The 26792-nt window shown below is 44.3% G+C and overlaps 1 protein-coding gene and 1 long non-coding RNA gene across 3 annotated transcripts; one reads left to right on the top strand and one right to left on the bottom strand.

Annotated features, from left to right (window-relative positions):
- Nucleotides 1–2: 2 nt before the first annotated feature.
- LOC308056369 lies at nucleotides 3–13415 on the bottom strand. Its single transcript, XR_013924798.1, has 3 exons — nucleotides 12330–13415; nucleotides 7677–11809; nucleotides 3–4828 (listed from the first exon to the last, which is right to left on the bottom strand). It is a non-coding gene; the product is annotated as an uncharacterized lncRNA (long non-coding RNA).
- Nucleotides 6935–26721, top strand: LOC308056359 (tetraspanin-36-like). 2 transcript variants are annotated; one of them, XM_080371662.1, is made up of 7 exons: nucleotides 6935–7087; nucleotides 21497–21688; nucleotides 22531–22605; nucleotides 23063–23158; nucleotides 23708–23860; nucleotides 24596–24679; nucleotides 26083–26721. In XM_080371662.1, exons 1-7 carry the CDS (start codon nucleotides 7028–7030, stop codon nucleotides 26167–26169), a joined length of 747 nt encoding a protein of 248 aa, XP_080227788.1. In that variant the 5' UTR covers nucleotides 6935–7027; the 3' UTR covers nucleotides 26170–26721. The 2 variants fall into 2 exon arrangements, with proteins under 2 accessions (XP_080227788.1, XP_080227789.1); XM_080371663.1 differs by lacking the exon at nucleotides 6935–7087 and adding an exon at nucleotides 13510–13545.
- The last annotated feature ends 71 nt before the right edge of the window (nucleotides 26722–26792 follow it).

Raw genomic sequence — 26792 nt, 5'->3', positions numbered from 1 at the left:
GTGTTTAAAGCAGACTGCAAGGCTTATTCTCATCCAATTGAAATCCACAGTGCCAATACTTAAGGTGTCAGTGATGGGATCCTTGCACAATCAAAGCAAGCTGTATGATACACAGCTTTTACACACTGGATTATGTGTTACACCACTGCAGTAGTGCTTGAACTGGAACCTCGAGTTTTATTTCAGCAAAGACTTACACTATCATTCTGTTGTGACTTAGTCTTTGAGATGTTTAGGAGAAGGAAATAACTTCACAGCAGGGAACTGTGGATTTTCCCCTGAAAACTCTCATGTTTAAGTGTTGGGAGGGCTGGATTTCTTCATATATTACAGTTTTGCCTAACATTTTCTGGGGTGTTAAATGGGAAATGTCACGACAGTCTTAACATTTACACAAAAACACGTATCAATTTTATGGCTAATAAATAAATTTAGACAGTAAAGAAATGTGCCACACTTCCATCTGTTTGAAATCTTAAAAAAAAAAAAAAAGAGGGGGGTGTGTGTATCCTCCAGTCCCCCTAGTAATGTCTTCCGTGAAGTCCCTCGACCAGCTTTGAAAATATTTCCTCTTGAAAACACTAATTTTAGTCCAAAGGCATTATGGATGGCTTGTGACCTGGAGGTTTTTTTAATGTTAGATGAAAAAACAGATTCTTCTAAAATTATGTGCCAAAGGGTATCCTGCTTACTGGGGTGTTCTCCAGGGTTTCCTCACTGGGGGAGCATATATATATAGGATATATGAAGCATATGATCTGTCCTGGGTTTACTGCCTTGAATTCTCCTTCCTGAAACCTCTGCCTAAGGAACAGCCAAGGAGTTTTCCAGGAAGAACTTCCATTTGACACTCGGGTGTTAACAACTGCACAGAAGTCAGAGCTTTAGATGTGGGCCAAGGTTTCAAATCACTTTTAAGTGGAGTGCTGCCAACCACAAAAAAGGGATGGAGTTGCCTCTCCTTTCTCTCCCTCAGACAGACGAGCACGAAGATAGAGCTCATGCAGCTAAACCCCGATCACGGGATGACACAGGTCCTTGGGCTTGATCTTCCTTGGCTCAGCTGCAGGAACTCTAATGCCAGCATGAGGGGAGGGCTGAGAATGAGCAGAGGGAAGGACAGCACCATGTGATGAGTTAGAGCAACATGGCAAACCAGAGCCATTTCTCAAGAGTGAAACCTGTGCTGGGAAAACCCAGCAAGGACAGTAGAGCCTTTCTCCTCTTTGAGGAAGTATAAGAAGTTGATTGATAACAACTGATGAGCAATTCCCCCTTTTCTTTCTTGAAAATAAACCTTCTACTTCTTCCTCTAGAATAAAAAATAACTCAATTTAAGGGAACCAAAGTCATCCCCACCCCTCATAAAAGACAAAACTTTTCCTACAGTGGCTGCCTCTTCCTTTTTTGTGAGATTGCGGTGGCTGCATGAGCCAGCAGCTTGGGCACACCAGGTGCCTTCCTTCTGCAGGATCAAAAATCCTTCTCCCCCTGCAGATGCCCTGGGCTTCCCAGGCAGGGGCTTTGAGAAGTTGCAAGTTCCTCTGTGGTTCTGAATTCCCCTGGGGTTTCCTCACTGGTCACACTCCAGACTGTCTCAGGTTCCTGTGGCCATGCTCCCTTCTAATCCTTCCTGCTGGCACCTTCAGGCAATCTTCAAAATACTTGCTTAGGGAAATCATGACTGCTACGTTTTATGTCTTTTGTGTAGTTTTATTCATTTTTTTGAAGGGCTTGATGTTTGCTTAGATCCACGTGACTGGCTGAGTCAGGAATAGGGATAGGAGAATATCAGAAACATGCCTCCAATGGCATGGTTCACATGAGTAGCAAAGCTCAGAACTTCTACTAAAGTACATTAAAAATACAAGTTAAACATAAAGCCTTTCCTTCAGCTGTGTGTCACAGCCGGTACCTGCCAGCTAGCACCACACAGAGCCATGCAGCCCTCACGCCTCACTGTGGCAGGAACGTGCCGTTTCCCCTGAGAATGCAGCCTCACATCTTGGCTCTCACCTTCATGATTAATTTGAATTTGTGCTGGTACTAAGTTCTGCATCCTCAGAGTCCTGCAGATGTTTCATTGTGCAGCTGTAAGGAGCGTTGACTGCTGGCATTCTTCGGGGTTATCTGTAATGAAGCACGTTTCTGTTGCAGCCATGTATCTCCCCATGGAATTATGTGGCAGCATGCAAGCTTCTAGTGTTGGCATATAATTTGGAGATGAGTAATTCTTAATGATTAATCAACTCTGAGCTTCCTGTGAGGGCTGAGAAGTTTTGAGTTGGAGCCCAAAAGTAGTTGGTCAGCTTTCAACTATTAGGAGCTGAAAAGAGATCTGCGAACTTTCTGAGTGAATAAAGGAGGCAACTGGTGGGACAAGTCTACGTTTGGTCTTGACTGGTGGTGTCAGCTGCTTGCATGGGATTTTAAGACATAACAACGTGCTTGGTTGTTTTGGTGTAAATATAGAAGTGCAAAGATCAGAGCCTTTTCCTGACCATGTCTGAGCAAGGCGCCATCAGACAAATGCTCTTTTTTACCCCCAATCCTCACAGCGGAAGGGAGTGGGAGAGAAGATCAGCTGCTCTCCTCTTCCCACACCCATGGGCAAGTACAGAAGTTGTTATTCTCCTTTCTTTCTCTCAACCTTGAAAGAGCAAAGAGTAACCACAAAAAGGGGAATACAGCATGAAAGACGAGTGAATAATCTCAGTATGAGAAGGTCATCATGAACACAGTGTATCTTAGGGCTGCCCCACCAGCGGATTTACACAGTTGGATGGATCCAGCTATTAAAAACTGCACTTATTTTAGAAAAGTTGCCTGTGGTCCTTCCTACCCTCCTTACCCCAACAGATGGCTCACCAGTGCTTTCCTTGGGCCACTTCTTCTCCACCCTGGATGCTCCAGGTTGCACTGGGAAGACTGCCCTCCCACCTGGGCTTGCTGGTACCCAGTGCAGTCCCCTCAAGCTACTGGTTTAAGTCCTGTGCTGGATGCAGTGCCACAGCCTCATCTGGTTTCAGGTGCCAACCTTTTGCTGCTGCCACTGGGATCCAGAGACCAAAACATCTCTGAGTTGTTTTAGCTGTATAACTACAACAAAATATCACAGAGAAACCAACCAGGCATCTTTCAGGGTTTCATTGCTTATGTCCTACGTGGCTGCCCTTGGCTACCAGGCCAGCAAGTGGAGTAGAGACCAGTGGTGTCATCAAAATTCCTCCCCCAGCTCATCAGGGTTGATGGAGCAGAGTGAAGCATGAGACCTGAAGTCGCTACAGTCACAGCTTTGGGGTTGGTGCAGTGTAGTACCTGCTCAGCAGAGTACTCAAGTATGGTAGAAATCAAAACTCTATGTTTTAGTGCTACGGCAAAGTTTAAACTGCAAACCCTCACATGTGAACGCTCCAGTGGATACAGCTGCCATGGGAGGCTCTTTGCTGGTGTGGGATGGACAGCCATGTCAAGTCCTTGCCTTTCTGATTCAACTCTGTGAGGGAACAATTCCCTTACTGTAAAAATGAGAAAATGTAAATGTTTTTTCACAACTGGGACAAGAACAGAGCATGTAACCCAGCTGGAGTATTTAAAGAGGAACTGAAAGTATTTGAATTTTGAGTTTTTAAAACTTAACTTTTTTCTAATTTTGTGATCTCCATAAAGGATTGTTTCAATGATTTTAGCTAGAAATCTATCTTTGCTGACTGTAAACTTTCCTTCCCACTTTTTTGGGGGGTCTTTGCAAGAGATCCAAACGATTCTGAGAAATCATACATGAAAGGTGCTTCTGTGTCATCCTCACATGCCAATCACAGGAGACTGATTTTCTGTCCCCATTGCACCACTGGTAACCAAAATGTCCAGCACAATCAGCAGCTGGCACAGCAGAAGGCAGGGATAAAGGGTTAGAGTCAACAGAAAAATGAGGAAAGGGCAGGTTACACTGAGGTTTTATACATCAGTTGTTCTCAGATTAATTTTGTGTGATGGACTTTATCCTAGAGGACTTAAAAAGTGATTCCAGCCTCTCTGAGCTGTTTGCAATGGGGGTGCTGGGAGAGAAGCGAGGTGCTGGCAGGCTGAGAAGCAAGGAATATAGGCTCTAAAAGAAAAAGGAAGGGCTTGGAAATTACAAGCCAATTAACTTCAGTTCCTGAAAAAAAATCAAAGAGACCATGGAATAAGTAATTGGGAAATCATTCATAAGCAACTAAGAAGAAAATAACAGAGATGAATACCAGCCAAGGTAGATTTGTCAAGGACAAATGGTTTCACTTTAATCTCATTTCATTTTGTGATGGGGAACAGGCCTTGTGGGGAAAGAAGCAATAAATATCGTATGATAAGGCCTTTAACACCTCCTGGCACCCCACAGCGGCTTCATCCCCACTGCCCATCCAGAGCAATCCCTGACCCATGGACAGACACCCATCATTTGCTGTCACCTGGGCTTCTGCACCCACCTCTTGAGGGCGTTAATTTCAGTAAAAACCTGGAGGAGAGAATAAAGAATTTAAATTTGGAGAGCAGGTGGAAGTTGTGAGGCCTAGGACTGGATTAGGGACAGTTTCCACATGACCGTGAGTATTTGGAGGAAAGGGCTGAAAAAATCAGATGCAGCACAGAAAGCACAAGGGCAGGGTCGCCTACCTGAGCAGGAATAATCAAGAGAAGCAGATGGGCAACAGCTGGTTCGGGCGTGGTTCCTGTGGCAGAAGTAGATCTGCAGCAATGGATGATCCCAAGCTGGAAGTGAGTCAGCAGCATCACAGTACTGCAGGAGAAGCTAGAGGGCTCCTGTCTCCTCCACAGCTAAACACAGCTAAAAACATTGGATTTAGGCAACTCAGGAAAAATGAGGCTTAATGGGAGAGAATCAGTTCTGGAAAATACCAGAGCTGACAAGTTGCTTATTCTAGCAGGAAGAAAACCAAAGAGATATTTTCAGATACACTGTTTGCTGTGCAGAAGGAAATTTTTATCTTTACATCATTGATGTCTAGCGGCTAAGGGAAAAAGATCTTTTTCCTACCAAATGTTATGTCTCCAGTGCAAATTGTTGAGCTTACATGTTGCAAAACATGAAAGAAATGTATCAGTAGAAAACTTGTTTTCCCAGCATGTTTCCTAAATTAATTTCAGGCTGAAACCTAAAAAACCCAACCCATTCATCCAGGGCAAAACATCTGACAACAGACAGGAGCTCTGGAGACTGAGCCTCCTTTTAGGCTATCTTTCTGTTACTGTGTTAGATACACTTATTTTCCTTTTCCCCTACTCTTTCTGAAGTTGTCTATGAAATTTCCTGATTACCGCTTTTTTAAAATCCCATGTTCAACAGGGATCTCTTGATTTTAAGACCTTTGGTAGAGAGTGGTGCTGAGTATCATAACCAGGGCTGCCTGTGACGGCTGTGATATGTTCCTATGGGCACATCCTTCTTCTGGCAAATTTCTTTCTAGACCACCTGTAATAACAAACCAGCCATCATTGATTTTAATAACATTTTACTTTGAACATAACAGCATACAAGTGGCAACATTTTGATTCAGAATGCTATTTCATTCTCCTTGTGAAACTACCTTTATTTTATTTTTAAATAAAATAGAGAACTAACAAGCTACAAAAATGGAAACAATATTTTGATATTAAAGATGCATGAGTTTTGGCTAACAAGGTGGTTTCTTTGGTGTTCGGGGTTTTTTTTTATTCCTTTACATTTTATTTCAAATGAAACTTTGAATTTGCCCTTCCATTCTCATTCATATTTCCCCCAGATGACCAGTCATTCCTAGAAAATTATGAAGATAAACCGTTTCCAGGGGATTTCCTTTCTTTATTAACACTTCAGCCTGCCATGCTGTAAGGAAAAAATGAAACGGCTGATTTTTTTTTTTTAATGAAGAAATATTCCACATTTATACACTTGTAATATTTATTGCTGCAATCGAAATTATCACAGCAAAGACAGGCTTCCTGGCAAGAGGAGCTCTGTCAGCAGTCACCAAGGTCTGACTTCGCACTGATCTTTACTCTTAAAGGAATTTAATTTTGGAGATTGGCTTTACCTTGCTTTCATCATGGGGATTTCTGTGATTTCAGCAGCCAGCATAGACCCTTCTGCTGCCTTTCAAAGCAGCCATGGCTTAAATTGATGGGCTGTGGGCAGAGACTGTCTGTAATCTCCCTTTCCATGATTTTCTGCTGGAGAGCTACTTCAGCACAACCCCTCCAAAATCTGTGTCCCCCAAAGGAAACTGGCTCACAGATATTTTTGCTGAGAAGGGATAAAGATGGGAAATTTATCGCTGTATCCTGTAGCATAGTGGAGAGCTGAGTTCAGCTCAGTGCAGGCCGTCAGCATTCTTGGTAAAACAAACCCCTGCCTGCCAGTCCTACACTTTCAGTGAGTTTTTCAAAGCACAGGGCTCGGCCGATGAAAAGAAAGCAATGTTTGCAGCCCTCTGCTGTCACCAAATTCAGATCTCTCTCCCTGTGGCTGCTCAGCCTCACATTTCAGTGGTTGGGACATACTGGTCTATGAGTGTCCAAACCAGCATTGTAGCTGTATTTGTTGTGCATGTGATTGAAAAAATGGGCATGAGACGGTGACAAATCAGTCTGTGCTGGATGAAGGGAAAGATATTCTGCTGTGGGTTAGCTGCCTGGGAAGGCAGAATTAATGGAAACTTTTAGCCATGGTGAGAGGTTTTCACAAAATCTCTGTTTAACTAAGGTTGAAAGTTGCAAAAGTTAAAAAAAAAAAAAAAAGCACACAAAAAAACAACACCACCGAACAAAAAAACCCCATACCACCACGTCAAAGTCAACAATAATTTGCTTCGATATTTGTTCCCGGTGCTGCCCAAACGCCTGCTTGGGAAACTGCCTCGTTAGCCAGGGGAAACACTGACCGCCTTCCCGTGGGTGGGAAGAGACGGGGCGGGCCGGGGGGCGGCCCCACGCGGGACCACAGGCTGCCAGCTCTTGAGCCCCAGACCTGCGCCCTCTGCCCCACGCCATGGACTGCGGCGTGATCACCTCCAAGACCGTGCTGCTGCTGCTGAGCCTCGCCTTCTGGGTACCGTGGCGGGATGCTAGGGGACCCGGGGGTGTGGACTCGGACCCGCGTGGTTTACGTGGGGTTTGTGGCCCCGGGTGTTGGGTGCGACAGAGGGCTCTGGGAGAGGGAGCCGGTGCTGTGGGACACGACCGTGTTCTCCTTAATCAGTGTTTCCAGAGTTAATCAGGCATTTTAGTTTACCGGTGTGCAGCTGAGTCATGCATTCCTATAGAAAAATACATATTTTTTCTACATATATATTTCTAAAAAGCAAGAAGATATGGTATTTTAAGTTTCTAAGAATTTTTTTTTTTTCTTTTTGACAAGGTGTTTTTAATGTAGGTTTTTTTAATAGTGGGTTTTAAAGACGTGTTGTTAAAGCAAGCTACAAGCTAATTTTGTGATCGGAAACAAATGGAGCTGCTTGGCTGCAGCAGGGTGCAAGCATTGCGCAGGGGCTGCCCTCCCAGTTTGGGGTGCGGAGTATCTGGGGGAGGAAAATGGCTGAGAACTTTGTTCCAACTATGTTCTGGTATAATTATGCCTTTCCAAATCACTTCCTCAGTCATTAGGGGGAAAAAAAAAAAAAGAGGGTGGGGTTACATACCTTTTACTCTAAGCCAGGGGTCGTCAAACTTACTAAACGCAGGGACCGGCGCGCAGATGAAGTGGCAGGAATTCATCTGCGGCTGCTTGGTTTCCCCCCCCCCAAGCCCCGGCGGGGGAGGGGGGGGCAGGGGGTTCTGTAAATACCGGGGGCCGGATTGAGGACCCTGGGGGGCCGTAGTTTGAGGACCCCTGATCTAAACCCTGTTGTTTTGGGGGACTCAGCATTGCAGGCTTGTGGCATGGCAGCCTTGTGATGGGGACAGTAGGGCCTGGGGTGGGTGGCTGCTCAGAAGAGGTGGTGGTAATTTTGGTAACCAGTCTCCGGTTCTTCCCCTGTGTGGGGAAGTTCATGTAACTCTGTCATCACCCAGGGATTTGTGTGCTGCTCTCAGAAGGAAACCTCATGTGTATCGGTAGCGTGGTTTGAGCGTTCTCATCTGCTATGTAGCACTTAAATATTTTCAAAGCAGTGTTTTGCAAAGGATGCTTTCAGTGTGATGGTGGTAGCCTGAGAGCGAGGGTTGGGTGCTGCACAGCTCAGGTTAGGGGCTGTTCTCCCATGGCCCTGGCCGAGCAAGGCTAGGTAATGGGGAAGGCAGAGGACTTTTCTGTAGCAAGGGAGAACTAAAAAGAACCAGATGTTTCCCAAAGAGAGGGCTCTGTGTGTGTGTATGTGTTAAATAAAAAGAATGGAAAACCTGCTTGAATTAAACCCTGAGGTCTCGTGGGGTGTTGTCCCCTGTTTTGTAAATAGGGGCCTTGCTGCTGGTTGTAGTGAGGAGCTTGTTTGTTCCCTTCCAGTCCTGTGCCTGTCAGCACAATTTGTTGCTGCATGTGTTCCAAGTAACTCTCATGCTGCTAGCCTGAACAGCGCAGGAGGACATGTCTACTCCTGTGTGTCAATTAATGTGAGCTCACCGTGTATGTTCGGTTTGTGGTGATTTTTTTTAAATCCCCGTAGAGAAATATTGGAGCATCTCATTATTTCTGTGTGGAAATCCCCAGAGCTTCAGCTCAGGCATACCTCAGGTTATCATCATTGCTTGGCTTTTTAAAAATCGAAAACCAGCCTTTTGTCCTCCTAGAAATGTCTGTGGTACGTTTACATCTGTTGTAGGGGAACTCTCTTATTTGTGATTGAAGCTATTAGGTCATCTGGATCCACAGACCATCAGCTATTATCCTTCTGCATGTCTGTAGCCTCGGAATTTGGGGTGACCCAGACCAGCCCTTTGGTTTTTTTTTAATCCTAGGGAGAGCAATGCAGCCCCAAAGCTTGTGGCATTTAGACACTGCTGCCTCCATTATGTGTGGTAATAATCACATTTCTGCCGCAGAACTGCAGAACCTGGAATTCAGGTTTTAGGAGGGTGGGGAAGGAGGAACTGACTCTTCTTATATGGTCTTTCAGAACACTTCTAAACAGTTGGGACTCTACAAGTACAAGGCTTCAGATCTTTATCAAAACACAAGATTTGCAAGGAGCATTAGAATCCTTCTCTAACAAGTATTCATGCTCAAGCATTGCACGATGCAAATCTTGCCCAGCTTAGAAATTATTATGGAAAATAATCCACCACCTGTGTATTCAGCAGTCAGTGCAGTTACAGTGCTTTGACAAAGGCTATTGCTTGGAAGTGTCTTAAAAAGCCTATAAATCCCCTTCTGGATCTCTGATTGTTATCATTGTGCAGGAGTGAAGAAAGATTTTTGAGGATGACAAATAGGGGCTTCCTAAATTCAATGGAAAAAGTAACTTCTCTCCTACCTACCAGGCTCAGCATCATTATCTGCAGAGCATTCTGCTGTGAGGGGTGAGATCAGGTGTGCTGTAGGTGTGCATACCCACCAGACAAGACATTAATTGAAGTGTTTCAACTACACAGTTACTAAGGGTGGTGCTTCAAGCTATGGGAGGTCTGCCCACCTCCAATTTTGCTTTTTAGTACCTATTAATTAGGTCCAAGTGTGTGGTTATTTTAGGAAGTGGGTGTTGGCCTGTTCTAGGTGAAGACTGGGGATGATGGTTTAACTCGTGGAACCTAAAAGAGGGAAAGGAAAGGTCAGAGGAGATGCTGATGTTCTTAGCAATATCGTGTGAGGGGACTTGGCTGAGTGGGATGTTGTGATGCTCCTTCAAGGAGAGAGGTGAAATGCTGGGGAGTCACTTGCTGGTCTGAGGGAAGGAACTGGCAATTTTAAAACTGGATGGAAGTTTTGTGCTTTGGTATTTCTGTATAATGTGACCTAAACATCCTCCTGGATTGCTTTTCTTCTAACCCTCCTTCTTTACTCCAAAACTGTACTGCTGAATTCAGCTGTTAGAACCTTGCTTGCTTGCTTCAGCTTCCTTGTCACTAAACAGGCCTCTCCTTTCAAGGAGGGTTTGATGTCCATCAGGAGTCCTGGGGATTTTATTGTGAGAAGGCCACCTTACGTGTTGCTGCAGAGATAATACTGTTTGCCCGAGTTTCCCATTCACTTTTTACGAGAGGTAGGCACATCTGCAGCCTTGCTTTGCTTACCCAAGGGCAGGGAGGAGGACACAGGTAAGATTCCCTGGGAGGTTTTAGCAGAACTGGTGGATTTGAGAGAGCAGAATTTGATTTGATGACAGCAACAGGACTGTTCAAGAATGAGAAGGCCAGGAGAGTGATCCCAGTGCTGGTCTCTAGCAGGGTGTGCTCTACCTGTGAGCAGTGAAGGCAGGCTCGGATTTCCCCAGCTGATCCCTGGCTCCCTCTGCACCCACACACACTCAGGGTGCACCTGAGCTGATTACAGGTCCTTCAGGAGCTTTACTGACTCTTCAGAAGACCCAGCTGCATTCTGCCTCTTTGCTAACAAGAGGTGTGAACTGCAGTTTCTTGGTTGGGGTTTGACTCCAGATGGTTACAAGAGTCACCCATTGACCAGAGACTAGAGTGGGGGTTTACCTTCTCGCCTAGTCCTAGCAAAGCTCACAGTGACCGTTGTCCCGTTTCCCTTCTCTGTCCTCTCCAGCACCCTACAGCACCTGTTTTTTGCAGATATCTTCAGATTTGTGATGTAGGCATTTCCAAGGACCGTGAACCAAAGGTGTTTGGGGGTATTGGTATCATCTCTGCTTTGAGCAGCTGGTCTGGGCATCCTGGAGTATTTGGTCTGTACATAATCTTAACTCCTTTGCTTTGGATGCATCCAAGACTAAAAGCTACTAGTTTTCAACCTAACGGTGGTTTGCTGAGTGATGTGAGATGGTGTACTGGAAGCTTAAGCAATGGTAATATTGCTGTGGTATCACTTCTAAGTAATTTTTAGTAATTAATTGGGAAGAATAAATTTATCTCTGGAAAAAAAGTTCCTGCAAGTGTGAATGGTTTGAAATCACTCATGCTGGTGATGGCTGGTTTGGGAATGGTTGTTCTGAAGCCTCAGTCAGTGAGAAATCAGGATACTTAAAAAAACAAATGAAAAAAAACCAACAATGAGGAGGATAATTTTTAATCCCTCAGTGGGATTAGAAATGTGAATAGCAAAAGCTGTGTTGGAGGTTATTGGTGCTATAAACACATTTATTTGTAAGGATGGAGGTATTCTTCAAAGAGTCATTAGAGGTCTGGGTGTCAGCAGCCCTGTGACCTGTTTCTCACCTTTCCTCCATCTGTTCTTCGGCAAATCCTTAATCCTGCCTGTAGCTGCCTGCTGTATGTGACAGTGGGGGACAGGCAGCTCTGCCAGGTTTTAATGCTCTGTGTGAAACTTGACAGAAAGACGTGAAGCTGTGGAAGCTCTCCTCCTCAGTCTGGGTCAGGGGAACGACACTGATGGGCCACAGGGTCAGTCTGACTCACAGCAGCGTCCATGGTGGAAAAAGCTGCTTAGCCAAGAGCTTTATTATAGTTACATTTTTTGTACATCCAGTGAGTAAAGCTGTGGTTGTTCATCCACTTCTGAAAGGGCTCCGGACTGGTTTCCCTCTGGGCTTCTTGTTTCTGTCCCTCTGATGGAGCCGTGGCACTGTCTGGGGGCCCTTGGGACCCATGGAGTGATGAGCCGGGAAGGGCTGGGGGACGTTTTGACCCAGCATGAGAAGTGTTGGGTGGGAAGGGGTGGGTTCATTTCTAGCTCTGCTGTGAACTTGTTGCTGAACTATGGGAGGAAAACAGAGCCAGAATGGTCACTGTACAAAGCTGATACTGGGGCTTGATGCAGGATTTAGACATTTTGGCATGATTCACTTGAGCATGCCTTGAAAGGGCAAAGTTCCATTTTATTTTTAACTATTCTGCCCAAAATCGGGAAGCAGAACTGAACTGACTTCGAGGAAAATGTGCTTTGCTGGATGTATAGGGGCAAAATTAAAACTTAAGATGTCGGTGCTGTGTGAGAAATATTACTGTTTCCTGTGCACTTCTGAGGAACAAGCTTGGTTGGACTGTCCCCAGCAGTCCCTGAGGCTGTGAAAACACCTGTTAGATGGCCGAGTTACGGATCCAGCCCTAAACACACTTTGGTCTCTTCACAAGTCTCACAGTTGGCAGGTCTCTGAAACCAGAGGTCTGGCCTCTGAAAATTACAGCTGCTCGAGAGGTCCCATTTCGTTACCCCTTTGCAAGAAGCTCAGAACTGGAAGACGCTTTATCCAGGGGGAATAGAAAGTGTCTCTTACCTGTAGTTGATGTATGAACTGGGCCTTTCCTTCATTTTCCTTGAAAGTGTTGCACCGCCAAGCTGCATTTGCTTTACCGTGGAGCTGGCAGGATCCTTTTCCTTACGGGAAGAGGCACGCAACAGTCACATGGCCCTACTGCCTGCGCCCCTTCCCTTTCACCTGGGTGACAATATTTCAGGGCAGATTAGAGGTGTCTGCCCTGTACCAGCTCTGAGAGGTTTCCCCAGGCTTTTGGATTAGCTCCACTGTTTGCTATTCAGTGTAGTCACATGGTCTGGTGGCTGAGCCAGGAACAGCTTATCAAGTAACTGGGGTGGTTGTGAAGGCAGATGTTGAACTAGAGGGTGTTTTGTGTCTGAACTGGCCCTTCAGATACAAAACAGCTTGGCAGTGGCTGATAAATCTATCCATGCTCAGCTAAAGTGATACTCGCAGCAAGCTTTTGGCCTGCAGTCTGTGTCTGTATTTGGGGAGAGTAAGAGTGAAATGGGTGGTGCTGTTTTCTCCTAACAGTGGTCCTGGTGTCCTCAGAGGTGCATGTTGCTTTGCTTTCGGTTTTAGCAGCAGCACACTGACCGCAAGGCAGAAGTTTGAGTATTGTAAGTCAGAGGATTGGGGCGCGATTCCTTGCTTTGCACTGGTGTGCAGTCTCCACAAGGACAATCTTAATGCTTTGTAGGATATGTGCTGGCTTTTAGGGATGGGAAAATAACCCTGGAGTTAGGCTTGGGGAAGAGAAGAAGATATGCTTGGACAACTCTAAGGAAAACATTTATTTAATATAACTTGACAACAAACCACTAAAACCAGGATCCCCTCTTGAGAGTGTCGGTTTGCAGCATGTAAAAACTGGCAGTGGATGTCGGTTTAGTTTTTGTTGGTTTTCTTTTTCCCCTAAAAGAGCCACAGGTTTTCAGAGCCTTTTGGCTGCTGCTTCTTGTTTTCATTTGAGAAAGAAAAGGAAAAAGCAAGCGCTTCCGACTGTAGCCACTGAGGAGCCCTGCGGCATGTTTTGAAGGCAAGCCAAAACATGCCCCATAGTTGTACACCTCAGCTGAATATTTAGATATAATACAAATTGAAGAGTTTCCCATGGCTTTGTGTAAGTAGGCTCAGTACAGTTTTGTTGGTTAGGTCCCACTTCTGTACCTCGCATAAGGAGACTGGTTTAAAGGTTTTGAAGTTGTGGCTAATGACTGGCACGAGATCAGTGGTAAGTCTCTCCTGGGGCTGTTGGTACTGCTGGCAATCAAAGACAGCTTGGTAGGGGCTCACAGCTTCGGTGCTTTTTGTTCCAATCCAAAGCCAACTTGCTAAGTTCAGTATTTTTTTATTATTTTGCAAATCAATCTTTTCACAACTTGAGAGTCTGAGGGAAGACAGAAAGTTCTTAAATTGCTTTTCTTTCTACTAGGAGGTGGGGAAAGATTTGAAGCTATGGGCTTCCAAAGCCTCAGAAACTAAAGGAGCTGTGGGACAGTGGGGAGCAAAGCCATGTGTGTCCTGGAAAGCAGCTTAGCAGAAAAAGCTCTGGGGGTCCTGGTGGGCACCAAGCTGACTGTGAGCTAGCAATGTGCCCCTGCTGCATGAAAGTGGAGGGTACCCTGGGCTGCATCAGGAGGAGTGGTGCTAGCAGGTGGAGGGAGGTGATCCTTCCCCTCAGCACTGGTGAGGCCATGTCTGGGGTGCTGTGCTCACCAGTAGAAGAGAGACAGATGTGCTGGAGAGGGCAATGAAGGTGATGACAGCACTGGAGCATTTCTCCTGTGAGGAAAGGCTGAGAGAGCTGGGATTGCTCAACCTGGAGAAGAGAAGGCTCAGGGGGATCTTACTGATGTATGTAAATACCTGAAGGGAAGATGCCAAGAGGATGAGCCAGGCTTTTCTCAGTGGGGCCCTGTGACAGGACCAGAGGCAATGGGCACAAACTGAAACACAGGAAGGTCTCTCTGAACATCAGGAAACATTTTTTTCATTGTGAAGGTGACCAAGTGCTCGCACAGGTTGCCCAGAAAGGTGTTGGAATCTCCGTCCGTGGAGATACTCAAAAGCCATCTGGACATGGTCCTGGGCAGCCAGCTCTAGGTGACCCTGCTTGATCAAGGGGTTGGAACCAGATGATCTCCTGAGGTTCCTTCCCACCCCAACCCTTTTGTGCTTCTGTGACCTCCTGCGCTGGTGCATGGCCAGCCTGTCTGGCGGTGGCTGGGAGCTGTGGCAGATGGTGGGTGCATCCCCTCCATAGCAGTTGTTGCCTGTGTGGCTATCGGGTGGACATGCCGGAGCCTGCCTGCTGCTCTGTGCTGCAGGTGGAGGCTCCTAGCCTGTAAGGAGGGTCACACACTGTCCTGGATGAAACAGTCAACATAAGTGTGGCAATAATTTATTGTTCAGAGAAATTAATACCATATGCAGGGTTGGAAATGGTAGCTGAGGCCAGGAGGTCCTTCCTGGCTGGCAGAGTTTTAAACCTGGGACAGAAAAAGGGAATCTGTGCAGGTGGGATGGGAAGCGCTCAGCTAGGGTTGCCCTAATTGCTGGGGAATAAACAGCTGTGCCTTGGGTGAAGGGACACTCTCACGTCTGCGGAGCTGCATGGTCCGTATGGGCTAAGTGGATTTTTAAACAGGAGTTGTAAAGTCATTAAAGCGAGCATAAAATGAAGAAGGCTTTCTCAGATGTGCTCAGTGCCTTTGTTTTCCACTGAAGTCACTAGAAAACCTGTTGAATCCATGGAAATGAAGTAACACAGCAACTAGGGAGGACTTGAAAATCTGGTGGCAAATGGGAAGAATAAAACTTGTAGTACAATAAAGCAGTAGTAAGAGCTGGAAAGTGTAATTCCCCTTGCCATGCATGTGGGCTGTTAAGTAATAAATTATTTATGGAGGAAATGTTGTGCAAACCCTTTTCAGCAGAGGATTTACGTGTCAAGGTAAATCAAAACTTTTTCTGTGCACAAAAAAACCCAAAGACAAGGACTGTCTTCTGCGATAAGGAGGGGCTCTGCAGCTGTAACTAAGAGCAGTGTGGCTGGGGCTTGATTCTAGATATGGGGAGCATGGGGACAGCGCAACAGAGCTAAACAGTTGGCAAACTAATAATTGAAGATGATATCCTAATCTGTCCTCTGGCAAATAAAAATTGCTGAAAGGGTGATAGCATCCCAGTGAATGCAGCTGTTGGATCCAAAGGCAAAACATCAGCATCAGGTGTTGTATTGGGTGAGGTTATCTGACTTAAATCACTGCTATGCAAAGATACTGGTGAAAAAAGGTGGCTTTCAAGCCTTAAAATTAGCTAAAACATCTCTGTGAGCCAGTTGTCTAATGAAGAACTAGAAGGCAATGATTCAGAAAATGTTTGTGTGGATATTGATAGTTCAACAACTGCTATTACTCTTTAAAGATAAACAGTAATATTTACCATAACTTCCTTTGCCCATAACCATAAAAAGTTAATGGTGTGGGACAAAGTCAAATCAGGCTAGCTTTTGCGCTGTGGCTTTTCCTTTTAACACTAGAGCTTTGTCACTCTGTATTTAGCAGACCAGCCTTTTAAAAATAAATTCCTATACTGTCCACGTTAACAGAGCAAATGATGAAATCAACGCTCTGCACTTGGACGGTGCTGGGAGAAACCTTCAAAAAAACCTCAAAACTAAACCCACTGCTTTTTAATTTCATAGCTACTAGTTTGGCTCCTTTACTGTATTTTATTTAGGTTTGTCAGGGGGCAGAGAAGCTTATGCTGATAAATGCAAATAAACACAAACCTCTGTTCTCAGCTATCATGTAAGGTCAGCTTCTTAAAACAAAGGGGGAAAGTGGAAAAATGTCTGTTCTGCCTGACCGATAGATGCAAATTTTATTTTTTTCTTTCTCAGAGCAGTTGTATAGAGGGAACTCTAAGGGGCCCTTAGCTATGGCTGTGACGCTGATAAAGTGTTGTGAAGTATTTGCATGAAGGGCAGGGGCTCACGGTTAGCAGCATATTAAAAATTCCCCTTCTGTCAGTGGGATACAAGGTACAAATCTTACTGTACTTTAAAAATATATAAAATCTCCTGTTTTCCAGCAGCTGTCCTGTTCTGCATCAGTGAGGCAGCACAGGCTCCTTACAACCATCCAGTCTTGTTTGCTTCTCTTTCTCGGGTAAGATTGAATGTTCACAGTGCTATGTGTGCATTATCTGGCTGGAGGTAGTTGCAGCTTGTTACATAGATAATTGCAGCAGAGCATCACTGTGTATCTGCCTCCCTGGCTCAGCCAGCTGGGCTAAGTATGGAAGAGGTGGATGAAGTGGTGAGTAACCTTGCCCCGATCCTGCTGCAATTATCAGCCTAGGAAAATCTAGTCGTTACAGCTTTGCTTTCTTTTTGCTCAACCCCAAGAAGGAGTTCATTGTTTGCACTCAAACAATTTAAGATCTCTGCTTTCTGTCAGGGGCACAGGATATGAAAAAGCAAGTAATTCTGGTGTTAGGTCCTTGAACCATGTGAGCTGTGGTGGGTGAGACAGCAGAAATGGTTGCAGCTTTGTTGCTCAGCTGTGAAATGGGGCTTTCTTGCAAAATTTGCATTTGCCTCATGTCTTCAGCTTGTCTTATGGGAATCATCAGGGTCACAAAGAAATAGCAGCAGCGTTTCCTGGAGCCCCGGTAAGTCAGCTGGTGGTGTTTGGGGAGGAAGGGGTAAGGTTAGGATGTTCTGCTTGCATCATTCGCAGATCACAGCTACTTGCCAGCAGCAGTACAGCCCCACAGACCAGGTGAACTGGTTCTCCCGTATCAGCCTTGCATCACTCCTTGGCTGCCTGCACTGAGGTTTGTGCCAGCTGTGTTGAGCCAAGCCTCTTCCATGCATTGCACGATCCTGTTCTGCACAGAGTTCTTCTGAAAGTAAACATCCAAGCAGGAGATGAAAAAAAAATACTGTAAAGAAAAATAACAATTTCTAGTGTGAATTTCTTGGTATAATTCTGGCAACCTTATGTGTAATTTTAGATGTGTTTGAGAAAGTGTTTGATTAATTATGAAGAAGGAATTCCTTGATATTTCTCCCCAAAAGTAGATGCTTAAACTGAAAGATTTGTGAAAAAATTTTGGGGAAAAAAATTGTGAAAGATACTTTTTGTTGAGATCCAACAGAGATCTGTTTAATTAGGCATAATTAACAGACTTAAGGTCTGTCTCCAGCAGTGCACAGGACATTTCTTGTACTTTTTTTCTAGAGAAGTTTCATCTTAGATCTAGGAAAGGGCTGAAGGTTTTGCAGTGTTGGAAAATCCTTCCAGCAGATTTTGAACTTGCCTTAAACACTGGGAAGGCTTATGGAGAGAGTTTAGATTTATGTCCTGAAATATTTTTCATCCTTGCTTTTGAAGTTTGCCTCTGGGACTCATCTGCAAAAATAAAACAGGGAATAGACTGTTAGCTGAAATGCCTTCCACTCCTGAGTGACCCTGCTCTTCCAGGCTTCAAAGCCTTCACTTTGAATTAAGAACAATGGGTGAAGTTGTGGTTGTATCTCAGTTTGTGGGGAAAAACGTGAACTTCCTTTAAGCCAGATCTTTACCCAGAGTCTTTTAATTTTACCTCATTATACTTCCTCTTTCTGCTTGGAAGCAGAAGTTCAGAAATTATAATAGACCTCTTGTTGGCAGTGTTTTGTCTCTGACCAGAACCCAGACAATCCTGGATGTTGCAATAAAGCCAACTGTGAAAGTGCTGGTCTATATTTGCATTGCTAAAGTTTAGGCAAGTATCTCCTTGAACGCAAGACTGGACCCTCTGATGTTGGCTTATTGTTGTGGAGCTTTGCTAGCCCTGTCTTTATGGGACTTCTGTGAACTGGCTTCACAATTCTGTTTCCTTTTTTTAAAAGTTGTGGTAGCCTTTTAGTAGCAACAAGGTTTTTCGTAGTTTTGTGCAGTTGTTCGGTCTTTAGCATTTCTTGTGCATACTTCCATTGCATTGTGCATTGACCACACTGAAAATAGGTAGAAAACCAGTTTTAAATTATAGATGAGAGATGAAGAATGTGTCCGTTGTCTAAAGTGCTTGCAGAAGGATAATAGAAATATTGGGGGGTTCTTTGGTGTAAAAAATCCTATAGGAAGATTAAATTTTGAGGCAGACTGTCTTTAGAAGTACAGAAGTACTTGCAAAGGCTCGGGCTAGAGTTAGGCAGAAGAGCAGGGCTTTACATTCACTGAAGACACACATTACCTAAGTCACAAGGCTGTTTCATTGCGCACATTTTGACGTGTCATTGACACTCAATGTGGATGACTGATTTACTTGCCAAAAACATGGTTTATGCCTTTTTGTACCCAGCTATTTAGTCTGTGCTGCCTTCCCTGTGGTAGTCACTCCTGCTCCCTTCCTCCAGGCACTACTTTCCTCTATCACGAACCTTTCTGAGGGTCTCTCAGGCCTTCTGGTTGTCTCCTGGAGCTTCAGGCACCTGGTTGATGACAGCTGTGGTGGGACATCTGAATGTCAGCACTGAGCTGTACCCAGGGCTGATGGTCTCAGGAAAAATGTTCTCATTAATGGCTATGCCCAGATTCAAGCGCTTGGTTTAAAAGTGCATGTGCTAAAAGGCTTTGTGCTGCTAGTGGCCAGCTTCACCTTTGGTTTGGGGTGACTGCCTGGAGTACTGCCTCTAGTCTGGAATTTGTAAAGCCATAACTACACTTTGCATTAGGTTTGCAGTGATGGCAGCAGCACAGGGACCAAGGATGAGGTGATTTTGGGGTACAAGTACAGTGGCTGGGATCGTTGCCATATTGTGTCTGTATTCATCGGGAAGGGTTATGACTTAGTACATGCATCTGCCTGAAATTTCCCCAAAAACTGAGAAACCAGAATACCATTACTATCCAGCCATACCCATGTTTACCAGGAAGGCTTCAAAACCCAGCCACAAATGCAGTCAGGGGTTGCAGTCAGGTTTGGAAGGCTGACAGTAACTAACTGCAGCATTATTCATGTAATGCTTTCAGTCATGCACAGTGCTAAGTAGGGAGAAGTTTTAAAGTTAACCCAGAGCATCATGCTGTTCCTGCTGCCCGTCACCTGGATGTTTTCCACAGCTTCTATGGGAGCAGAGGCCAAACTCTGAATCCTTTTAGGAACTGTATGAGCTGCTTTCTGAGCTGGTGCTGGCCCAGCTGAGCAGAGCAGTTCTGTGGTTAATAAAAGGCCCTGCAGCCCTTGTCTTGAATCTGCAGTGTTTTCACTGGGTTTGGGGCCAACAAGGCAAATCACAGTGCTCGACGGTCCTAGGAAATACCAGAAATAAAGGATATATTGGGCAAGTCCCATCATCACGTTTTCTCCATGGTGATGGATAGTTAGCCTGGGAGTGTTGCTTCCTTCTCGATGGCAGCCCTTGCACAGATGGTGCCATTCCAGAGTGGATAATAGGTGGACAGTTGCACGTGCCTCCAGCTCTCCAGGCCAGAAATACGGGATGCGCTTTTTGAGTCATACACCTCGCTCTTTTTGTGCAATTGAAGGCAAGGCAGGATGGAGGCATGGTGTCCCTAGCTCCACCTTTAGTGCTTCTACCACTCCAGGGATTTTTCCTGTCCCGCTTTCATTACAAGAGCATAGTGTTGGAGAAAGAAGAGGTGATGTTGCTCACGGTGGTGAAGTGAGAAGGCAGCGGTGCTCTTTGAGCTAAAGTGGTCGCATCTTTCCCCGGCATGCCTAAAAAGGGCTGGGAGGAAGAAGCCCTGGTCACTGTATGCCTGCAGACAGGGAAACAGGAAAGAGCTTATCCTCAATGAGAGGAAGTTAAAGGAAGTTTTACAAACTGCTTTAATCATTAGCATCACCTGAAAACCCGGTGCGTGTGGAGAAGAAAAAAACAAAACCCACTCTTGAGAACTGGTGGATCCTGTAGCTTTTCCTAATAGCTCACTTTGTAGAGGACCTGCCGTATCTGAGCTCCAACACAGCAGGATCTTGCATGATGTGCTGAAAGTCTCTAAGGGTTAGTTTGATGCTGGTTTCATCACTTGGGGTGCCTGATCCTGGTAATTTTGAGGTACAGACAGCGTCCAGGAACGCAAGAGTAGCGTGGGATGGGAGCTGCCTGAAATGAAGGCTGTTCCCTGTGCTTGGAGGTCATTGAAGGGCAGGCACCAGACCTGGCTGGAGGGGAAGGAGCCAAACAAGGTAAAGGAATTAGCAAGTCCTAGCTCCAGTGTGAGGAGTGTTGGATTTTAATTAAAACGTTCAGCACTGAGGGAACTAATGAACTGCTCGTAAGCCATGTGATGAAATCCAGCAGTAGCCTATTGAAAACAGACAGACCGGTTTCCCTCGAGTTTTCAGAATGTGAGTTATGGATGGTGTTTCATTTTATAGGCATTGTCTTGTGCTGAAGGATTATAGAGCATGGATGAGCTGTTGTAACTCCTGAGAAATTTTTTTTTTTTATGCCATTGGTGAGGTATTGGCAAGGCATCGCTGAGTCTTCTGGTGCTACTTCCAGGGCTGTACCCAGTTCTGTGCATAAAAGCCTCTGGTTTCCAGGGCTGCTAGCTGGGCAGCTGTCACCGATGCACTGTATCTTGGCCTCAATCAGCAAAACATCTTTTTGGAGGAGAGTTTTATTTCAGAGGTTGCAGAAATGTTTCCTCCAGGACAAGCAGGGACTGTGTTTTGCTGAGACTAGGAATATTTGTACCTGTTTTAGTGGTTAATGCTGTGTGAGAGTGTAAAGAATGAGTTTTTTCTCAAAGTAAAGCCCCAAACTAACAACGCACTCCTGTAGTGATCATCTTAAAAAGTTGATTCCTGCAAATGCAGCATTGGGTAGGATGTGGGCGATCTTGGGTAGGCAGTGTGAGCTTGGCCTTCTGCAGAGGCACTGGCTGACACATGTCAATAGACTCCGGTGTTTCACAGTTAAAGTGGTGGTTCATTAGTAGAGGAGTGAATACTGGGTTGTGAATTTTGTCTTCTCTGTGTTAAAATTCGAATGGGTAGCTAGTTTCAGACAGCATTTTTTTCTTCTAGATCTTTGCATTCTGTAGTCATTGCTTCTAAAGTGGAAATATTAATTGTACCGTTACAAAAAGCTCCATGTTTACTTTCCTGGGTAGATGCTTAATAGATGACTGCTAATAATTTACTTTATTGCATTTCAGGCAGCAGCAGCAGGTCTCAGCTATGTTGGGGCATATGTCATTAACACCTACAAGAACTATGACAACTTTCTGCAGGACAAGTATGCTCTGTTGCCAGCCATGATCATTATTTGCATTGCTGTGATAATGTTCATCATTGGGTTGATCGGCTGCTGTGCCACCTTCCGGGAGTCTCGTGTTGGTCTAGGGCTGGTGAGTGGTACATGTTCTTGCATGTCCTCTTCTTCACCCTGTTGTATGGTATGGGAGGTGCTGCACTTGACCGTCTCGGGATGTACAGGACAGAAAGTGAAAGATTATTCTGAAATATACTGCTGAAGCACTGCTCCTTTGTGGGAGTTACATAGAGCTGTGACACACTGATTGGTGGTGAAGTGCGGGCTAAATTATTGGTGGCACTGCCTTGTACAGACAAGTACCCACAGCCATGGACAGTTTCATGGCTCTGCCTCAGCTAACTCACTGGAGATGAGTGTGAAGAATAGCAAGTTTTGAGAAGCAAGGTGGTGGTGTAGGAACAGAAGTGAATTTTCAAAGCAAGCAAAACAGATAGATTTTTCTGCTGACTTTAGTTCTCTGAATCCTGTAAGTACTCCTCAATGACTTCTAGAATGATTTTTAAAAAGCTGGAAAGGTTCATGTTGAGTAATTTCAGGCCCCCAACTCACACCTTGAAGGCAATGTGAGCTCAACAGGCAGTGCCCAACATATCTAACTCAGCTGCTGGTTCATCTGTGCAGTGTCCTGTTTGAGACTGCCCTTGTGAAGTGTCTTCTAGGCTCTTCACACAGACCATGTCATGGCAGTGTTCAGGAAACTGCCTACATTAGGCACAGATCGTGTGGAGCCGCAGTTGTAGTCCCAGCCATGCACAGTAGTTTCCTATTCTAAATTATTTTCCGGAAACTGTTTTGATTGGAGAGGCAACAACAGATAATGATAACCTACTACTATAAATTAATGTGATGGGTAATGTGCAATTGAATTGAAATGCTGTGGAATTCTTCCTTACAGTCTCCCTCTTTTAATTTCAGTTCTTGGCCATTATCCTGATTATCTTTGTTGCAGAAGTATCTGCTTTTGTCCTGGGATTTGTTTACAGGGAAAAGGTAAGCAAAGAATTAGCATCTCTGTACTAACCTAAAAGTAAAGAATAGATCTTGCATCTTTAGGGCATTTAGATATGTCCAGTTTTCTTGCACATCATCCCCTATCCTGCAGCCTACAGGGCAAGCAGGAATGGGGATGTCACCATCTGGTATGTGGATCAGTCTTTGTTGGGAACACGGTAAATACATAAAGTATCTGACAGCCATCGCAACAATCTCTACATTGGATTAAACAGTTCTTGATGCTCACAGTGGAGGGCTTTTCCATCAGGGGAGGCAAACTTCTATCCAGGAACATGATTCTGGTTAAGTGCCACTTGCATTTTATCTAAACATCGCTTGTTTTGGGGATTTATTTTTTTTTCCCTGACTTAGTTGAAATACAGGTCTTTTGCAGTTTCTACTAGATAAAATTTTTAGCTCTCATGTTAAAACAGTATGTTCCCACCCCAAATAGGTAAAAACTGATGTGCAAGGCACAATGCGCTCCGTCTTTGAGAAGTATGATGGGAATAATCCAGAGTCTAGTGTTGTGAATTACTTGCAAGAACAGGTAAGAAAATACTTAAATTGTCCTGAGAATTATTTAGAGAAGAACACTTGGGCCCTAAACAAGGTATTTAGGCTCAGGGAAGAGAGTCCACACTCAGCAGTAAACACTGCAGCAGTGAACACTAGCACATGATTCTCCAAGGCGATTGAGATGAGGGTGCTCCCCACTCTGCAGCGTTGGCATTTTGAGGTTGTTGGTGTAAAGTCTGTGTAAACGAGCGATATCGCTGACACAAGTAGCCTTTAGATCAAGCCAAATGAGTACGTCTGCGTAACTGCTGCTAAGAACCTTGTACCATAAAATAGAAAGATGACAAAAGACTCTGTCCTGCAACCTGTCACAAAGAATAAACCAGTAAGGAGGTAATAATGTATGAAAGGAGGTTGATCTATTTTATCTATGGCTGTTTTCCTGAAGTACTGCTACTTGTAAATCTGCCTCATACTGAGGGCAGCTCCTGCCCAGTATGCCCAAGAGAGGTCTAACTCAACATTAGCATTCATGTTTGTATATATTCATGCATACCCATAACCGTCCTGTGTTTGGCAGCTTCATTGTTGTGGGGTAAAGAACTACAGCGACTGGACAACCACCCAGTGGTTTAACTCCACCGGTAACAACAGCGTCCCACTGAGCTGCTGCAGGCAAGAGATGAAGAACTGCACAGGGCATCTGGATCAGCCACAGGAACTCAATACACGGGTGAGGATAAAGGGCACAGTTTCACAAACGGGCCATGATCATTCTCAGCCAGCCAGCCAGAGGAAGGCACTTCAGGCAGGGTTTAGGGATAATTTCATCCAATTCTTTTCATCAGTTTGTCCCCTGAGCCTTTTTCTTCCCATGGTTTTCCTCTAGCTAACTTCCTTCTTTAATTCCATAAAAACTCCTACATGATGAAAGAGAGGCACCAGTCTGGATATTTGGTCATGTCTGTCTGTTGGTAACTCCTCCATTTCATTTTGCTACAGAAGCAACATGACAAGGCCAGAGCACTAGCTATGCACACACAGTAGTTCAGACAGATCTGGGGTAGGGGAAGAAACTCTTTTAGGATTGACTATGCTGAGTATGGAGAACTGCATACCAGGTTCTTCAGTCTGGGGCACAAGCCCTTAAGTTGACTTTTATAGATACCATTGCTGGTCTTCCTGGCTCTGGTTTTGGGCACATCTTTAAGTCACTTGAGCTAGAGGAGACTGAGAAGCAGCAAAATGTCAGTGAATTGTGGTTTGTCAGTGCCTCTCAAGCAAGAGGAGAACAAAAAGCCATTTGCTCTGGAAGACAAGAATGAAAGCCCTCAGGTCTGCAGTGGTTGGTTAGACAGGCCTTGCAAGATCTGCTTCCTTTGAAGGGTTGGGGAGAAAAATATTTTTTTAAAAGTCCAGCTGTATTAACATGTTTTAACTTGTTTTCATGTTATCTCTTTCATGGCAGGGCTGTGCAGATGAGCTGGAGTCTGGGCTGCAGGGCGTTATCAGCTACGCCATGCTTGTAATCCTGGGGTTTGCCATTGTAAAGGTAAATGTTTCTGTCGCTTCCCTTGTGAAAAATAATACTGTTTGCCCTTCGATCTCGGGGCTTTCTCTTCTAGCATGTCTTGTTAGCCCACAGTCTTTTTCTGGCTGTGAAGTAGACCGGGTCTTCTGTTCCTCACTTGTTTTCTTACTTGTCTCCATTATGTCTGCCCAGTGATGAGGGGGTTATCCAAAAAGCTAGTAGGGGATTTGGGATGGCAAGTCAATTGAGAATCCATCTTGGTCCTTTAGTAGGAAGTACAAAAAGGTAGGTGTGCTAAAAGGCCTGGATCTAGAATTCTTTATTAAAACAACTTTTTCTATATTTAACTAGAATTTTAAAAAAATCCTCATTAAAGTTTGTTTTTAGATATAACCCAATGAACAGTCCTGTGCTTGAAGACTTGGAATCAAAATGGATTAGAAATATGAATAGGAGTGAAACCAGCGGGCCTTTTTATAGATTAACAAGACTGAATTAAATTAAATGTGAAAACAGATCATCTTGTGGGTGAAAATTAGATTTGAAATGCTCTGATGGAAAACTCCTCACAATTGACACATCAAAGAAATGCCTACATAGCTTTGTGAAGGTTTGACCCATAAGCCTGGTGGTTTGTCATTGTTCCCCGTACCTGTTCTCCGAGATTAGTAACCTGTTCCTTGTTGGCAGTGGTTTGAACCATCTAGTAACAGCAGAGTGTTTTTTCTTTGACTATCTGCTCTCTGTAAAAGAGTGGCTGTAAGTTTAATCAGTGCAGAACATTTGCAGTTTAATGCCCCACTCCTGCACTCAAGGCAGAAGCCAGTCTGTCCAGATGTCAGCTCAGGACTGGGACTCGACTTAATTAAACTTTCCTTTTCTTAATTTTGGCCCTAGCAGAGAGATCATTGTTTACAGTATTTGATCTCATGGGCATAAATTGCTCAGTGATGAGGTTTCCATCATTTCCTTTCCCTCTATAAAAGTGATGAGTTCTAAGCTCCCATTACATGTCCCATTACTATGTGTGATGAACTCTCCCATCATGATCTCTCCTGTGATTGTCTCCAAAGATTGCCTTTGTGTATTCTGTGCTATCTTTATTTGCATATTTTATATGCTTACATATTTTGTAGACCTAATTTTAAGTCCAGAATAATCCCATACTTTCACTAAAATTTTTCCCCACAATAAGGTATGTGTATGTACAAATTAATGGGAGAAACCAGGGAGGAAAATGTTGAGGTGGAACTATTACTGGAAATTGATATGCAAATAAATCACTTTCTGTAGGTGTGTTTTTAAAGTGTTTTTTAATATAAATGTTCTTGCTATGAGGAAGAAGTCTAACATAGGCATTGAGCCTGATGACTGAAACAAAAAGATACAGCAAAACTAAATCTCTTGTGCACTCTCTTTTTCAGTTCTTTGGCATGCTGAGTGTCTGCGTGCTTACTTGCAGGAGAGAAGACAGTGGATATCAGCCTCTTTACTCGGGGGTGTTTGCTTAATAAAATGCAAAGATCACTTTTTTTTTTTTTTTTGCTTCCTGATGATAAAATAGACTTGTAAAGATGAATGCTAAAGGACAATTTATGACCTTCTTGCTAAGTATTTTACTTTATGTATATGAGGTGGGAAGAACGTTGTGTACTGATTTGGGAAGGTTTCTTGTGGGTGATGTGAAATGGCAATTTCAATATTCAGTGCCCCACAGTAATGTACCCTGATGTTGTATATACCACAACTTTATGTAGGTTATTGTAGATTTGGATTTGTGACTTTAGATAGCACCAGATGGTGTAACAGACTCCAGAAATAATCTTTCTTCCGAAGTTCTTTCCTCTACCCTTAAACCATGGAAAAGAAATTGTATTTTCGATCGCTGAACTGAGACAGCAGGAGTGGTTTCAGTTGTCTGCACAAGTGTCAGATCATTCCCATGGCATGCTTAACCAAAAGAAACTTTAGAATGCCAGGTTCAAATATTCTTCATAAACATGAGGAGTTAGAGTACTTTTTCTCGATATCTGATGGTGCTTCTATTAAAATCATAATTTTTATTTTTTTTTCTTTTTTTCCTCCTTCTCATGGTCATATGTTGTAATTCAGTTTCCAGCAGAGGTTGTTGGTG

The sequence above is a fragment of the Falco punctatus genome, assembly GCF_963210335.1.
Source record: "Falco punctatus genome assembly, chromosome: Z".
In the NCBI taxonomy this organism is placed as follows: Eukaryota; Metazoa; Chordata; class Aves; order Falconiformes; family Falconidae; genus Falco; species Falco punctatus.
Note: the sequence above shows the minus strand (reverse complement) of the source record. Positions and strands in the feature narration are given on the sequence as shown.

Excerpts from the sequence above, each read along its gene's own strand:
- LOC308056359 (XM_080371662.1), top strand. The coding sequence starts at position 7,028 with ATGGACTGCGGCGTGATCACCTCCAAGACCGTGCTGCTGCTGCTGAGC. Across the intron at positions 21,689-22,530 it reads CTCGTGTTGGTCTAGGGCTG|TTCTTGGCCATTATCCTGAT; the intron begins GTGAGTGGTACA and ends TTTTAATTTCAG. Across the intron at positions 22,606-23,062 it reads GATTTGTTTACAGGGAAAAG|GTAAAAACTGATGTGCAAGG; the intron begins GTAAGCAAAGAA and ends CACCCCAAATAG.